The sequence below is a fragment of the Artemia sp. Qi Xiang Cuo genome, chromosome 13 (genome assembly GCF_049724085.1).
Source record: "Artemia sp. Qi Xiang Cuo chromosome 13, ASM4972408v1, whole genome shotgun sequence".
NCBI classification, from domain to species: domain Eukaryota; kingdom Metazoa; phylum Arthropoda; class Branchiopoda; order Anostraca; family Artemiidae; genus Artemia; species Artemia sp. Qi Xiang Cuo.
Window position 1 is genome coordinate 70701012 of NC_142806.1, and position 16110 is coordinate 70717121.

Below are 16110 nucleotides of genomic sequence, written 5' to 3' on the forward strand. Positions count from 1 at the left end.
GAGCTCTAAAAACACATCTGTTAAGAAACATAAATGACTTCCTATCCAACTTCATGCTCCCAATTTGTCCGTTCGTATTTTTCCTCTTTGAACAGCCGCTCCCCCGCCCCCCCCCCCCCCCAAAGAAAAAAAATATCTCCCCTAGTGCTCTATCTATGTTACAAACTGCAATTTGTCTAAATTTGCCATTTCAATTTTAATGGTAAAAAACGAATCTTTATTATTACCAAGAATCACCATAATCACACTGAGAAGATGATAATCACAACAATCACATAGATTATAAGCGGACCTTTTCACCTTTTTCCAAAAATCTGCCACGCACTGCGCATTGCAGCTTATAAAATAAGACCCAGAACTCACCTTTCCCAGGCAGGGTATTAGCAAAACAAGAAAGCGTCCGAGAGGATTTCCCACCCTTTTCGAAGGCATTAAATAAAATCTGACATCCTTAGGCTACCTCCCATACAATAAGATGACCACGAATTAGCAATGAACTTAACGGTAAATTAAGATAAAAGTCAAATGGTTACTCAACCTCTAAAAACAGCAATAGAAAACGATGTACCATTTTATCGATGCTAAGTTTACCCCCCCCCCCCCCGCAGAAAATTCCCTCACATGCGAGATTGAGCAGCCACAGAGAAAGTAAGACAAATAAAAATATGACGAAAAGACGGAATTTTGGAATATTCTACCATTATTCCAAACTATTGCCAGAATACGTGGTGTAAAATGTCTTACATTATTTATTTTTAAATTTGATTTTAATTCTTTTCTCGTGTTTCTAGTGGGTAAGTTATACCAAGGTAAGATAAACTTGATTTGATATCATAGGAATTAGAGGAGGGCCGGAAAGCAGAAAAAGGGGCAAGAGGGAGACTGATTGCCCTTCAGTGGCTTTTGGCCTTTAAAAAGGACTAAAAAACTTTTATTTTTCAATCAAATGATGCCCCTAACAAGTTTCTAAAAATAGCCCCTTCTATTTGAACTTGGTGAGGAGAACTATTTGCCACATTTCTGGCATTTTTTGGGGTGCATTTTCAGGGAAACAATATTTTCTTTGATTTTCCTTCTGCATTGGGGTTCCTTAGCCCAAAGTTTCGTATAAGTTTGAGGCCAATAGGACAAATTTGGTACTTTCTTTAGCCCCCTTTGTTAGAGGAGGGACCAATCCTTTGAATAATTGTTGGTACATTAGTCCCCTTGGCCCGAGGACTTACGGCTACAAGTTTCAAATTGGTCAATTTTTTTTATTTCCGGACCCCTAACCCCTCCCCCTTCCCACATCAAACATAATGATGATCTTTTAGACCAGGAAAGTAATCTCTGAAAGTTTCAAGCCACTGGATTCCCAAGATCCAACATGCCTTCTTTTTTTCCACTATAAGATATATCTGTAAGGCATTGACAGTTCAAATGATTTACGGACCTCATCCCAGGGGACTCCAGGGATTATGTCATCCTTGGACAAATTTATGAGATATTTTCAACTATACTGAACAAAATGGGCATCTCGAAATGTCGATCAGATGACCTAAGAGGTTACAAAAAGATTAGTTTTGGAAAAGGTTCTAGGACAGGGGCTAGTTGCTCTCCGACCACTTGTGACTTTTAAGAAAGGCACTAGAACCCTCAAATTGCGGTCGAACGACCATTCTTCCAAGTTTCTTTTGCCCAGAGGGGGACGGGGGCTGAGGAAGAGGCAGCCAAACTCTTACCCTGAATAAATTCCACTCGTTTTAGGGTTTAATGTTACTCTTTACTTTCATAATAAAGGCGTGGACCAGAAAAATTCCCGGAATTCAAGAGGAATTAGATATTAATTTCTACCCTACCCCCCTCCCATCACTAGACCTTATTCTGTATTTACCTGAGGCCCAATTGATGTTTGGACATTAAAATGCATCCTTTGAGGCATCTGCCCCCCCCCCCCCCGGAAAATGATCCACCACCCCTATTTCATAGTAGCTGATGAACACTTACACATCATTGCATATAATTTTATGATATATGAAGCAAATTAGTTTAGCTCAATGAAGCTTTAAAATTATGCAGATTTAGTTAGCTTTAATTGGAGCTTTAAAGCAAATTAGTCAGATTTCTGCAATAAGAAGGGAGGTATCATCCTGCATCACCCTTATTTAGGCTTAGCCGAAATGAAGAGAGATTAATTCCTACCCCCTCCCTATGTTTATCGGAAAACCCATGGAGATCAGAGAATTTTGGAATTAAAATGCACTCTATTGGGCATCTGCCCCCCCTCCCCGCCTACAGAACCACCCACTACCCTCCTTTGTAATAACTGATATATAATTATACACTTTTTTTGTTCTTTTTATTTGTCTTAATTTCCCTTTGGCTGCTCAATTTTACATTTGGGAAAATTCTCCAGGGAGGGGGGAGGATTTTCGGAGAGGGGGGGGAATAAGTCGTTCCCCTGTCTTATAAAAGCTGTTAATTTATATAATTATATATTGTTTTATTATATCATAATTATATATACATATATATATATATATATATATATATATATATATATATATTATCATTATAATATAATCGTATCATTAAATTATGTTATTATAATGTATAAATTATTATATTATATATTATTAAATTACAATCGTTTATAATTTTTTAATAAGAAGCACCATAGAATAATTCCCAATATCCTTGTATGATTTTATATATCCAAAGGCACTGCGATTGTTAGTTCTGTTTTCGTAAATTTTATAGATACTTCCCATAGAACTTCTAAGTAAAATCCCCAAAAATTTCTAACAGGATCCAAGAGTTCCTATGCGCCAGTGTGAAAATAGAAAAAACTGCAGCAAGCCAATTTTCAGTACTATTTTGTCAGGATTGTTAAATAAGGTATTTCACCAATTAAAATAAATTTTCTATGAGTAACAAAAAATATGAACCTCCAAAGCAAATATAACTAGTCATATTATTGCGTCCGTATTTCTAAACATCACCGCTTAATTCGATTTATTTAGTTGTGTTTATTTCTCTTATTTCCTCCTTTTATGTTTGTTTTGTCCTTTTTCTCCTTTGTTTAAATCTTTTATTATTATTATTTAGTGGTCTCTATGTGTTTTCTATCTCGATTTGCATTGTATGTTTATGTATTTTTTCCATGTGTTACTCTGCGTATTAAATTATGTATTATACTGTGAGTGAAAAATAAATAATAATAATAATAATTAATATACAAATGAGAATCTGTAAACTCAGCCTGTCTGAAAGTACTTTGTGCTTAACCATGCGCAACTCAAGATGTTGATGCGTATGTCTGGCAACAGTGACATTAAACACGTGCTTCAATTAACAACTTTAACTGTTGTGTCGAAACACAAAAAAGTGTATTTTTGAACAACAGTTTTACTGTTTTTATGAGACAAAAGGTCATCAGGGGGAAATTCTCTTCCCCACCTTTGTTTTCTGATGTGCATACCAGTGGCGGATCCAGGGGAGGGGGGGGGCGCCCCCCGAACGTAGTCTAAAGTAGTGTAATTTACTCAATTAACGCAAGTTAGCGTTAAATAAACTTGCTCCTAACGCAAGTTTATCGGATCAACCTATTTTGCCCCCCCCCCGAAAAAAATCCTGGATCCGCCCCTGGTGCATACATCACGAACGTAAATGAAAATAAATGCATATATGAAACCAAATAATTTATGTTTACATACATTGTTTAAAGTCATGTTTTCTCGGGGTTATCTCTCCTGGTCCTGTGGGAAGGGGGGGGGGGGATGGAGGAGATAGTCTATCCGCCCATCCCTGGTCCTTCTGGCAGGATCCAAGGGGGACATCCACATAAAAATGTTTTTTCTGAGAACTGACCTTCAATACCATGGATATCATTAGCCTATAATTACATATTGATAATTTTGACCCTGCTTCCAATAAATATTTGGTATTTCCGATAAATATTTGCCGATTCTTGCGGGAGAGGGAGGGATGCGTGAGAGTACTTTTTTCATCTTGTGTTTAAGATTTTCCGAACTTGAGCTTCTGGATCATATATATGGCCACAATGACGTCATTAACGTGTCTCAACTTCTAAATTTAATAGCTCGTATTTGCAAAAGGCCATTTTTCATGCAAAAGAAATAAAAGATAGATAATTGTCATTAGTTATTATTTTTTTTTTCACTTATCTCTCTTCTATTACAACTAAATTGCTACAATACCAATTTAGCAGAAATAAGAGCGACGCCAAATGGTAGATAATGCTTACTCTTTTTAATTATGATTGCAATTTATCATCTTATCATCCACTCTCAGAGATAGAACATATTCCTAAAAATATAAAACATATCAACTTTAGAATGTTTTCCTACTAAGTTATGATGGATGAAAAAGGGTTAAGTTATGATGGACAAACACCTACTGGTTTGCTTACAAAACTGATAACTCCAAAAATGGACAAAGGCGCCAAAGAAGTTGTACAGAGTTTTTTTCTGTGATCCACAAAGCAACTAGTAGAAAGGGCGCTTAGGATATATTATTCTGTGTTTTGTGTGTGGTATTGGGTGTTTTGGCATTTTTGGGTCTATGTATAATGGGAACTATAAGTAGGTGAAATGTGTTTTCCGATAAATAGTTGAAATTTCTGCTCAATCCTTAGAAATTCCTAATTTAACGCTTGCTGTGGGGTCACGAGCGGCTCATAAAAGTTCAATCCTTAGAGATTCCTACTTTTTCATATACGATTAATCCCTAGAAATTCCTGCTTGAACGTTTTCTGGAGAGTCATGAGCGGCTCATTAAGGTTAAATCCTTAGAAATTTCTACTTGAACATTTTCTGTGGGGTCACGAGCGGCTTATAGACGTCTACTATAGCAATGAGTACTATCTGATTTATTTACGTGTACTAGCATTGTCAGAATAAATCATTAAGAAATACAAGAATATTGAGAACTATAATTTCAAATTTATGTATTAGGTTTTTAATGTTATATCTTATCACCTGAAAAAATTACGGTTTGAAATCGGCATTTTTGTTACATTAATGTTGCCATAATCTTAGAATGTGGTCAGTTTTAAATAGGACTCCCCATGGAGAGAAAATTGTTGCCCAATAGCTTAATAGTTTCATTTTGAGTAGCAAAAATTTTAAAGACATAAAAATAAATGCAGCGTCGAATTACATCTTACTATCTAAAGACCCAAAATGCCTGAATATAGACTTCAGGCGACTGAGGATTGAAACACTGACAAAGCTTCCAAAGTGAGTTTTTAAAAGAGTACCCGCTCGTCAAATTAAATTAAAAATTTTTGAATGGATGTAAATACACACATATAGTAGATGGTACACGATATCGCAGTACGTGCTAATCAGCCACTTTCAAAACTACACGTTCTAGCAGGACCGATTTGGGGTAAAAGTTCCTATTTTTAAAAAAGTGCATAGTTGGAGTATAGGGAACCAGAAAAAACACCAAAGGTAGCCCACGTCTTTACGAATAGTACATGATATGGTTCATTCACTCTATGCCGTACAACCTTTCACACTAGCATTAGATTAAACATTACGCTCTGTTATGTAACCTTGCAGAGCAAATTTTGTCCTTAACTGCTAATTAGACTCGAGTACTGCTTAGAATTGTAATTTCTACTTAGAAACGAAATTTCTGGATGAGAAGTGATAAATTTTGGAAACCACTTGATATACTTTTAATAGAAAGCCCTTTATGCTTGAATCTCCATCTCTATTCCAAGTTTTTGACTTTTGAATAGTCTGCTGATTGATGATTACCTTAGATTATAATTATGACGATTTTATTGATGGTTGCGATGGCCTAGTGTGAAAGCCACTTTTGACTAGACAGAAAATGGTCTAGTGAGACAAGTTTTTCTTTTTCGTTAAATAGTTTACTGGTCAAGGATGTACCCATAGGCGGGGGGGGGGGGAGAGATATAAGAGCCTGGTCCTTAAAACCAAGCAAAATTTACTTGTGTGTTATTGGGCCCCCTCTGAAAAACATTCCTTCGCAAGTGCCTAATGCCCGATAGAGCACTGCTCAGGAAAAAAAGCGTTACTTCTGAAACTAAAATAATTGATTTTTGGATAAACTATGAACGATCTTCATAAAATATCAATTGGTAGTACAGAGGCTAGATTTGGCCACAAAAAACAACACCATACTTACCATCTCTGTCCCAAAAAGCCGTTTTTAATGCGCATTTCAATTTTTTTTCACAAAGCGCCAATACTAAAATAACATAAATATGGCCAGAAATTCATAAATTAAAGACATACCTTAGTGCTGTTTCAGTTAAAGAACTAAAACAAACATACTAAAATAAATCCACTGGAATTTAGTGAAACTTTAAAATCTTAGAAAAATACACCAAAACTTCTAGATGGCTCTGTATACTATTCCAACGATATCAACTAAAATATTTATAAGCAACTACACCAGTGAAAAGCAGCAACATTCCTCCAACTGCCATGGCGTAGGGACTAAAAAGCATCGTTTTACGTCTTTGACTCCTTTCTGAAGCCTCCAATTTCTGTTTTATTTCTCTTACTTTTTCTTCTAATTTATTGTCTTTCCTCCTCTGTCGCACTTTTGGCTCACTGTAAAAACAGAAATTAATCGAAGTTTAGCTAGTTAATTAAATTAAATAATTAATTTTAACATTAATTTAAATTAAATACTAATATCAGAAACAATAATTACTAATATTTTAATTAAATATTTAATATTAAGTAATAATAACAATCAAGCCAAAAGTACGAAGAAGCACTAATAATTTTGTTTTAACGTTGGGTCAGGTGCGCCATTTAAAGCTAGCAGAGGGGAGGGGGGAGGGTGTAAATGAAAAAATTTAATAGTAATAGGAACATTAATTACTTACATTATCATTAATTATTCAATATCGGTGATAATATTAATCAAGACAAAAATACGAATAGATATCAGGTTTTGCAGCGATGGATCAGTTACGCCATTTAGGACACTGGGAGGGGTAAGATAAATAAGAGAAGATCGCGGAAATAAAATTATTGATTAACAACGAGTTGTTAATAACGATTCCCAAAAAAAAGTATAAAATACAAAACTGTAGAATATACATCTTTTCAGTAGTTATTTTATTATTCAAAATCTATTTACTTTCCCGCTGAAAAATCGACCAGCATTTGTTCTTGAATAACGTCTTGAATAGCTAGAGAACGTCACAAACATTTATTGGCAATATTCTCGTTAGAACAGCGAAAAGTCCAGGGTTTATTTTTTCCTCAGTTAGTACTATTATTTTTTTTTATCTTTGCACTCTAATCTATCGGCAATAGATCTCTAACAAGATTTCGGATAATGAGAATATTACCAGCACTTATTGGTAAAATTTTTTGTTTGGGCGACAGGAAGTCCAGGGTTATTTTATTCCGTTTCTTTTTCAACCTCGTGCGCATAATCCTTAAGAACTGTCTTCTAGAAACATTTCAAACAATCATTTCAAAAAAAAAACAATGTTTATTTTTTGCTAGGACGGGAGAAAGTCCACGATTATTTTATTCCCCATATATATATATTCTTTATTTCTGTGCTCAAAATCCATCAACAATTTTTAATGATATTCTTTGCTTAGACAATAAAAAGTCCAAAGTTTTTTATATTCTTCTTCTTTTTATTTTAAATTTAGCGCTGAAAAATCATCGATAAGTTTTCTCAAGCAACGTTCACATTCAACATCCAGTAATGATGTTATGAAAACTGGAGCAAGAGTGCGTAGAAATCCCGGCATAGACTAGCCACGCAAATTAATGAGAATGGTGAGAGGGGGGGTGTTGCTTTTCCAATGACAATACTTAAAAGGGTACTTTTCAACGAACATACCGAAAAATGTATTTTTTAAATCTAAGAGAGGGGGGGGGGGTAAAAAATCTAAGGAGGAGGCGAATGTTCCTTTGCTTCCGTTCAAATTGGCACCACTGTTGTACACCATTAAACATTTGAACATGCTGGTTAGAGTCTGGCTCTTCAGAGGAGGCTCAGAGGCTCAGCAGGATCTTTGGGCCTTGTACCTACAGCGCTGGGACGCCCATTAGGGCGAGGTCCTTTGAGTTTGAACCCCATGGCATTAAGATATCTATACTAATTTATCCTTGCTGGACTTTAGTTGCTTATGTAAGTTTTGGGGGTTCTGATCCGCAGAATTGATTCCTGCGCACGTGCCTACATGAACAGTTTTTTTTTCTTAAGATTTTCTCGCGTTTTACGAAACATGCCTGAATAATGATACAAGAATACCAACAATCAGAGTTGATTTCATAATATAATAAAAACCAGTCACACAAAACGCAAGCATACGCAGAGAAACAAGTCGGTAAAAAAAAAACTTAAACAAGAAAGGCCAATATGGCAACGAAAAATACTAATGCCACAAGAAAGCCGGGAAAATCATTGCGCGCGCCAGTCAAAAAATTATTGTTTTTCAGTTTTCTTACAAAAGGACAGTCCATATCAACCTAGGTACAAAAACATATTTTGGCTTTTGTCACTGCAGATATTGAGCAACATAGACAAACCAGATATGAAGGCAGAAATGGGGCTAAATAAATAAAAAAAAAAGAAAAAAAAAGAAATCTATATGAAAACTATATCTCCCTAATAAAACCCCGTCTGCCAAGGCACAAGTAAAAGTATATAAGTCGGTTCTTTAGGCGTACTGACTATTTGGGGTTATGTAAGATTCCCCACTTTGCTTAGAAAGAACCCATGTCCTGCATCTCCAAAAATTAATTGCATCTAATTGATACCAGGGCTATTGATCTGCCAGAAGCTTAAATAAGAGTGGGATGAAGAAGAGCCGTTCGGTGATTCGTCGACCTAAAATTGCTTAACAGTAAAACGAGTTGTAGTAGTAGTCCGGGTTTTACTAAGAGAGAGAAACTTATTCTAGGTATAAGAGTCAAATTTCGTCCCAGGGTCATATTCATTCTTCGCTTCGTGTTCATTTCATTTTTCCCTTTTCATTTCCTCATGTTCAACAAAAAAGTTGCTTATTCACTCGTGGAATAAACTATTGGAATTTTTTGTAGATAATTAAAAAGAGTCTTTTCATCCTGAGTCGTTTTTGAGGAAAACTTCAGGGAAATTACTGTTGATCAAGCATACAAACCAAGATTCACAGGACAACGTTGCTTGCCCATTTTCGCTCGCCAAAATAGCCATTTTTTACAGGCCAAAACTTTAGAGATTTCAAATTTGCTAGATTCTGAACTTTAGATTTGCTTGATTCGGAAAAATATTTTTCATTTATCATAATTTCATTTTTGCTTCCCTTTTTTATTATACCCCCCCCCCAAAATCATATCCAAATGCACTTGAATTAATAAGCAATAAGATAATCGTGTTTTATAAAGAATAAAAATCTAAATATACTTTTGTATCTGACGCAAAACACGTGTTGGATTGACTTGTCTAACCTGTAATTAAGATTTTACACATGTTCTGCGTTCTATGTATATGCACTAAATTGAATTTCCTTTTGAATTGGTTACCTACTTCTTTTTTTGCAAGCCCCGACGCGGCTCAGCAGAAACCGAAACTCTAAAAACCGAATTTTGATATCAATAGATATATCGAAAGAATCGGCTTATTATGCTGGTTCCAAAAATATAAGATTCATTACGTTCAGTTTTCCCCATCAAAGGCTTTGAGCCCGAAAAAATTTGCCTGATTTTTGAAAAAAGAGGAAACACCCCTTAAGGCCTAGTAATCAGAGGCAACGCTGTAGCGTTGTCTATAGTTGCCTATATGAAAACGACAACATCAGGTTCACTGTATCAGAGAACCCTATAGTAGAAGCTTCAAGCTCCCGTCTCCAAAACGTGGATTTTTTAATATTTGCCAAAAGAAAGATCACCGATGCGTGTTTATTTTTTTTTGCCAGAGGTAATCGTATCGAACCAGAAGTCCTAGAATCTCGGGAGAGGGATTATTCAAACAGAAATTAAAAGTTCTAGAGCCCAAAAGACCAAAAATATTGGAGGGTAGCTAGCCCCCCTTCCACGCCCCTTTTTCACCAAAGTTGTTTGATAAAAATTTTGAGATAGCCATTTTGTTCAGCATAGTTTACAGGTTCAATAACTATGCCTTTAGGGATAAAAGACCCCCCCCCCCACAGCCCTTTGGGAAAAGTCTAAGTTACAAAATTTGTCCATTGTTTACGCGTAGTATTTATTATTGAGAATTGTCGAATCAATTTTACATGTGAAGATGTTAATGGTAACTGTCGGGGGTAATTTTCAATCGAGATTGAATTGTCTAGATGATCTTTCCTTGGAGGAGGAGCCAGATTTCCCGGCATTATTTAAAAAACGATCAGAAATTAAATAAAATGACAAGCTTTTCAACTGAAAGTAAGAAACGACATTAAAACGTAAAACGAACAGAAATTATTACGTTTATGTGGAGGACTGCCCCCTCCTAAATACCTCAATCTTTACGCTAAAGTTTTACTTTTTGTCCCAGTTTACAAAAAACGACTCCTGAAACACAAGAGTCAGATAATTAGAACAACAAGAAGCTTTTTTAAAAGTACTAGAAAACATTAGCACGAATAGCAAGGGATTGAGGAAGGGGCAACCCCCTCCTGTACGTAATAATTTCTCTTTATTTCACGTTTCAATGTTGCTCCTTACTTTAAGTTGAAATAACTTGTTTTTTTATTTGATTAATTAAAGAATGGCCAATCCTTACTCCATGTTATGGGTATTTAGCTAATTTGTGGCTGTTTTTTTTTTATCTGTGATTTGGCCAACCATATAAGGGCAATACTTAAGTTAAGAACAGTTTTGTTATTGCATCAACGGGGAAGCGATTCTTTCCCTTTTTTAATTTTCCTGTACAACTAATGGGTATGTTATGGGTATGGGTATAAAATTGATTAACCGTTGTTTATCATTTGAAATTTCTACTAGGCGTTTTTATTTTCCTTCTTTAAGGCCCAGAAACAGGCCAGACTCCTTGCTCTATTGGACCCCTCTTCAACAAACTATGATTATCTATTTCTTTTACTATAATTCCTATTTTTCTTTTTCTATTATATTGTACCATATTCTCGATTCATTATTTTTCTATACTTATTTTATTCTATTTCTTTATCTTATTTCAGCATTTGTCTGTTATAGCGCCAACCACTCAACTTGTTCATCCATTGACACATTGTAGAACCGGCTTATTTCAATAGTTTCTTTCAGCTTAGCGTGAGACAAGACAAAGACAAGTGACAGAATAGATGGGAAAATTTACAATTTGGGTTATATATTTGCACATTAAGGGGGTGGGGGTAAATAAATTGAACAGTGTGAAGTTAGAAAACAATTCTTAATTGATAATATCAGAATAATTGTAGCTAACACATTGGGCATGTAGACCCGCTATAATTTACCCCCATCCTTAATGTGCAAATATATATCCCAAATTTGTTTCCAAAGTATTATATTTTTATCATACTTAGGTATATTTTATTATCTTTTTATCTATTATTTTTATTTATTAATCATTTTATGTTATATTTTTATTTCTATTATGTATACTTTTTAGGTTAGATCGTTACAATTGAGAAAAACTCACATCTTAACAATGGACGCATTGGACATTGACATTGGGAATTATTAAGATTTAAGTTTGTCATCGTTTGTGTTTTTCTTATCTTCAATTGTTTTGTTCCATTTAGATTTTTCCTTTTTTTATTTATTATTATTCCCTTTGATAGAGGCTTCCGGACGTAAATCCGAAATATTAGGACTTAAAATATTATATCCAGTTCTTATACTTTCATTTCGTTTTATTTTTAGATAGAACAACACTGTGGTCAAAGAAAATAACTGCGATAGTGATGATAATGATGATTATTATAGTCACAACAATAACAGTGATGAGCCGTTCAGCAATGTCAATCAACGGAAGAGGGAGGTGGTTTTCCCCTCCCCTATATTTTGGAAAATATATTTGTGTATTTTCATAATAAAAAAAATCGAAAGCAACAAAATTACCTCCCTTAGACTTTTATAAAAATAAGATATCCCTCACGCTCTCGTGAATTGACCATCTGTGTCAGCATTATTAGCGCTAAGAATCAGATACAGAAACACAACAAAAGATCGATAAAAGAAAAAGTATTTTATTGGGTAGGAAGCTATATAAAAAGCGGCGTAAGTTGGATAAGCACTTTCCCTATCTCACGAAAATATTGTTAAAACAATGCAATTCCGAGCGTCATCACAATACAGTCTTTAACCTTAGAAGCGATTTATAATGTTACGCTGAATAGATCTTACTAACAAAAATAAAGAAAGTCTTCACTAAATATGACAAAAAAATGAATTAGATTCCGTTTTCATACACGCACGTTTAGGGGGATTTCTGTTTACCTTTCCTCGGGGCAGAGTTTTGTAGTTACATCAGGTACATTAAAATCCTTCATTCCTGCCACTGTTCCATTCCCATTGGCTAGTGTGGAGTCAACTACTAAGTCAGATTTCAATTTCTTTGGCTCAGTTCCAATAGTTCTTTCCTCGATATTTCTTTTCCGGGCATCATCAAGGCCTGCACATAAAAATGAGAAAAATTATTAAAAAAAAGGTTTAGCTTAAAATGATTAGAATTTCAACATTGAGGCATCAGAGCAGGGAGCGTGAAGGGGTTCGGGCCCAGAACCTAAAAATCTCTGAATCTTAAGTTTATAGGAAACACGTTTACTTGTATATAAATCATCCATAAATCTATACAACAAACCCAGGTAGCTCGGACTGTAGGTGGTTAACAAGGGAAGTTACTGAAACACTTCATTTTTTAATCAAATTAAGATACCCTACTTACTTAAATATACTTTTATGAAATAAAGCCTAAAACCCCACCCTTGCTACTTGATTGCACCCTTGCTACCCTGCCTTTGCACCCCCACCCTTGGTATTGTGTCATTTGATTACACCTACCCACTGAGCTCCATATAGTTTCTAGTGAAGGAGACGAACAACCCTAATATTTGTCTCAAAGTGAAAAAAAAACTTGACATTCAGAATGCAATCCAGGTCCGGAAAAAAACTTTGAATTTACTTTTATAGTAACTTCTAATTAAGATAGTTATAGGTAACAGATATCTTTAGTGAAGTAAACCTGTATCATTACTACCATCGAATCCAGGTTCGACAAAAAGTTGCTAAATACTAATTTTATCGGTCCATCTAGCGTTGTCGTCAAGGCTGGAACGACAGAAAAGTAGCTTTTAATTTACTTTTATAGTAACTTTTAACAAAGACAGTTAATGGACATCTTTAGTGAAGTAAACCTGTATCATTATTACCATCGATATTATTATCAGACTCAAGCATACGGAAAATATTACTAGAGTAACAGAGAGATTGATAAAATTCAAACTTAAAACATTATAAGCCTAATCGTTCCCGGTGGATGTCAACTTTGAGCAACATCTGCCGTTACCACAGTTTAGACCCTAGAATACCCCCTCCCTGGCTGCCAATCGACTGATAAAAGTATATTCTCCTGCAGAGAGCACTGATAGAGACAGCAAAGCACAGATTAAAGCTTAGGTAATTTTCCATGGGAGTATCGTATCAGACCCGAGCACGGACTTAACCTACTTAACGTACTTAACAGACCTTAACCTACAAGAGAACTTAACCTACTTAACAGACCTACCTTAACCAGAACTTAATAATCAATTGAAACAAAAACCTATAAGTAATAATAATAATAACAACTCTTTATTTCCATAATAGCTTATAGCTAGCAGCGGACGTCAAACAACAAAAAATATAACACATGAGATCAGATAAATAAATATAAAAATAAATAAACTTTTTCACAACTTTTTATAGATTTCCTTTTCAACTAGTTCCTCATTATAGTGGTTCACGAAGTATGGAACAAACGATGATAGGTACCTTTTTGATGCCTTTCGGGGTGGGGGACAGAGGAGTTGGCACGACGAAGTGAGGGCTCCTCTATGTGTTTTTGGGCGACTGGTCTGTGATTCCTGGAAATCCGGTAATATTTTGCGATGGACATCAGAGCTTAGGCATTTTTTTCCGAAACGCATCGTGAGATCGTAGTACCTTTCAGATAGTTTCTGAAGCCTCAGTTTCTGCAGGCTGTCCTCATAGGATGTATAATTTTCCCCAAGCATTATTAGGCGCGCCCGCTTCTGAATATTTTCAAGCTTTTCGGTTTGGATAGCCGTTAGACCTGGGTGCCAAACGGGACAAGCATACTCGGTTTGCGATCGGACATACATACAGTATACTGTATGTATGTCCGACTGCGCATAATGGAAATTTGGATATTGAACCGCGTTAGGCAAGCAAAGGATTTTAGGCATAGGGAAGCCTTTTGGAGGATAGACTGTATATGTGGATCATTTCAGGTTGCTTTTGAAAATTACTCCTAGGATTTTTATTTCATCTTTAGTTGTAAGTCCAGTGTCTTCTTGGGACGGAATTGAAGATTTTAAAAAGCTAACACGTAGAATATGGCTCTTGGTTTCACTAACTGTAAGCATTACAGATTATTCTTTAGCTGGAAAAATATTGATGAGGTGGTGATTTCCTCTGCTAGGCTCGCTAAGGTGCGGAATGATATGCTTGACAGGTCGTCAGCAAACTTGCAGCGACTTTGTATATGTGGTAGGACAGGGTTAAAAACAATCAAAAAGATCAGTGGTCCTAATTTTGTCCCTTGGGGTGCTCCGCACCATATTTCTTGGAATTCGGATGCTTCATCCTGCGTGAGTGAAACACATTGGTTTCGATTGTACAGGAAGCTTGCAACCATTCTCACAAGAAACTGGATGCTGTCAAACGCCTTTACTATATCGCTGAGAAGGATTTCTGCGTATGTCTCTTCCTTCTCGAGATGTTTCATCAGGTCGTCAAAAAGACATACAAGATAGTGGGTAGTATTACGTCCAGGCCTGAAACCAAATTATCGAGGGTCTAAATTAGCTTCGATATCTCCATATAAATATTCACAGATAAAGCCTTCAAACACTTTGGAAAGGCACGGGGTTTTTGAAATCGGGCGCAAATCGTCAGGTGAGAGGGTTTTTTTTATTTTAGGAAGGGGAATTATATATGCTGTCTTGAAACAATCCGGGAATGTACCATCTATTAGACACTGATTGAAACAGGCAGCCAAAATAGGACTAAGCTCCTCAGAGCAATGAGCTATCAACTCCAATAGGAATTTCTAGAAGGTAATTACTCTTCCTGAGGTCCAGGCGTTTGAGCTTCTCGCATACTTCATGGGGGCGAATGACCGGAATTTGTTCAATGGGTCCATTTTCAGGTAGCTCGTCAAGAGGTGGGTGTGCGCGACAAATATTTGAAAAATGTGTCTTGATCATATTAGCGCTCAGAGGTTCACCATCAGAGCCGTAGATTGTCAACTGCTTTCGAGTCCGTCCCATAATCTCCTGGACCTTCTGGTGGAATCTAGAGGGGTTAGGCTTCCAAAGCTTCTTAACCACTTGAGCACCAAATTCCTTTTTAGATTTCTTTATTTGCGCGTTTTTTTTAGCCTCATATTGATATCCCAACTTATAGAGCTCATTTCTCGATTTGATTAGATCCTTAATCTGTTAAGTCACCCGCGGCTTATTTTGTGACTTGACCAGGATTGTCTTTTCGGGAAATATTATTTTATATTCATGGAAAAGCTGAGCAGTGACCCCTTGCATCATATTGTTGCCGTTCTTCATAGTAAGGACATTTGACCAGTTTTTCTTAGTTAGCCACTCTGGCTAAATTTGGGGTTGTTCGTGAATTCGCGGGCAGTATTTCCCCCCTGACTGGGATCCATCAGGGGGTTCTCTGCTAGGCTTACCAATCACATTAAGGTCGGCAGTCATTCCAAAAGCGGAGAGAGTGTAGTGGAGATTATAGAACTTTTCAACATTGTTGAAGATAAGGTCTAGTACCTTTTCCTCGCATGTTAGGACTTCAACAACTTGCGTAAGTGAGAGTGAACTTGAGAGCCAGCTAGCCTTTAAATCCTTAATGTCGCCCAGGATCTGAATGGCAGCGTATGGGTATTGGGATCTTATGTAGTCAACCAAATGCTGTAGGT

The 16110-nt window shown here is 36.0% G+C and overlaps 1 protein-coding gene across 1 annotated transcript in view; it reads right to left on the reverse strand.

Annotated features, from left to right (window-relative positions):
* Window positions 1-2622: 2622 nt before the first annotated feature.
* The window catches only part of LOC148945606 (tyrosine-protein phosphatase non-receptor type 2-like), an 80718-nt gene continuing 67230 nt past the window's right edge, over window positions 2623-16110 (reverse strand). The window contains exons 8-9 of the mRNA XM_089099188.1: window positions 12399-12573; window positions 2623-6593 (exon numbers count right to left, since the gene is read on the reverse strand). Coding sequence (XP_088955314.1) covers window positions 6404-6593; window positions 12399-12573 — 365 coding nt within the window. The 3' untranslated portion in view covers window positions 2623-6403. The remainder of the gene's footprint in view (window positions 6594-12398; window positions 12574-16110) is intronic.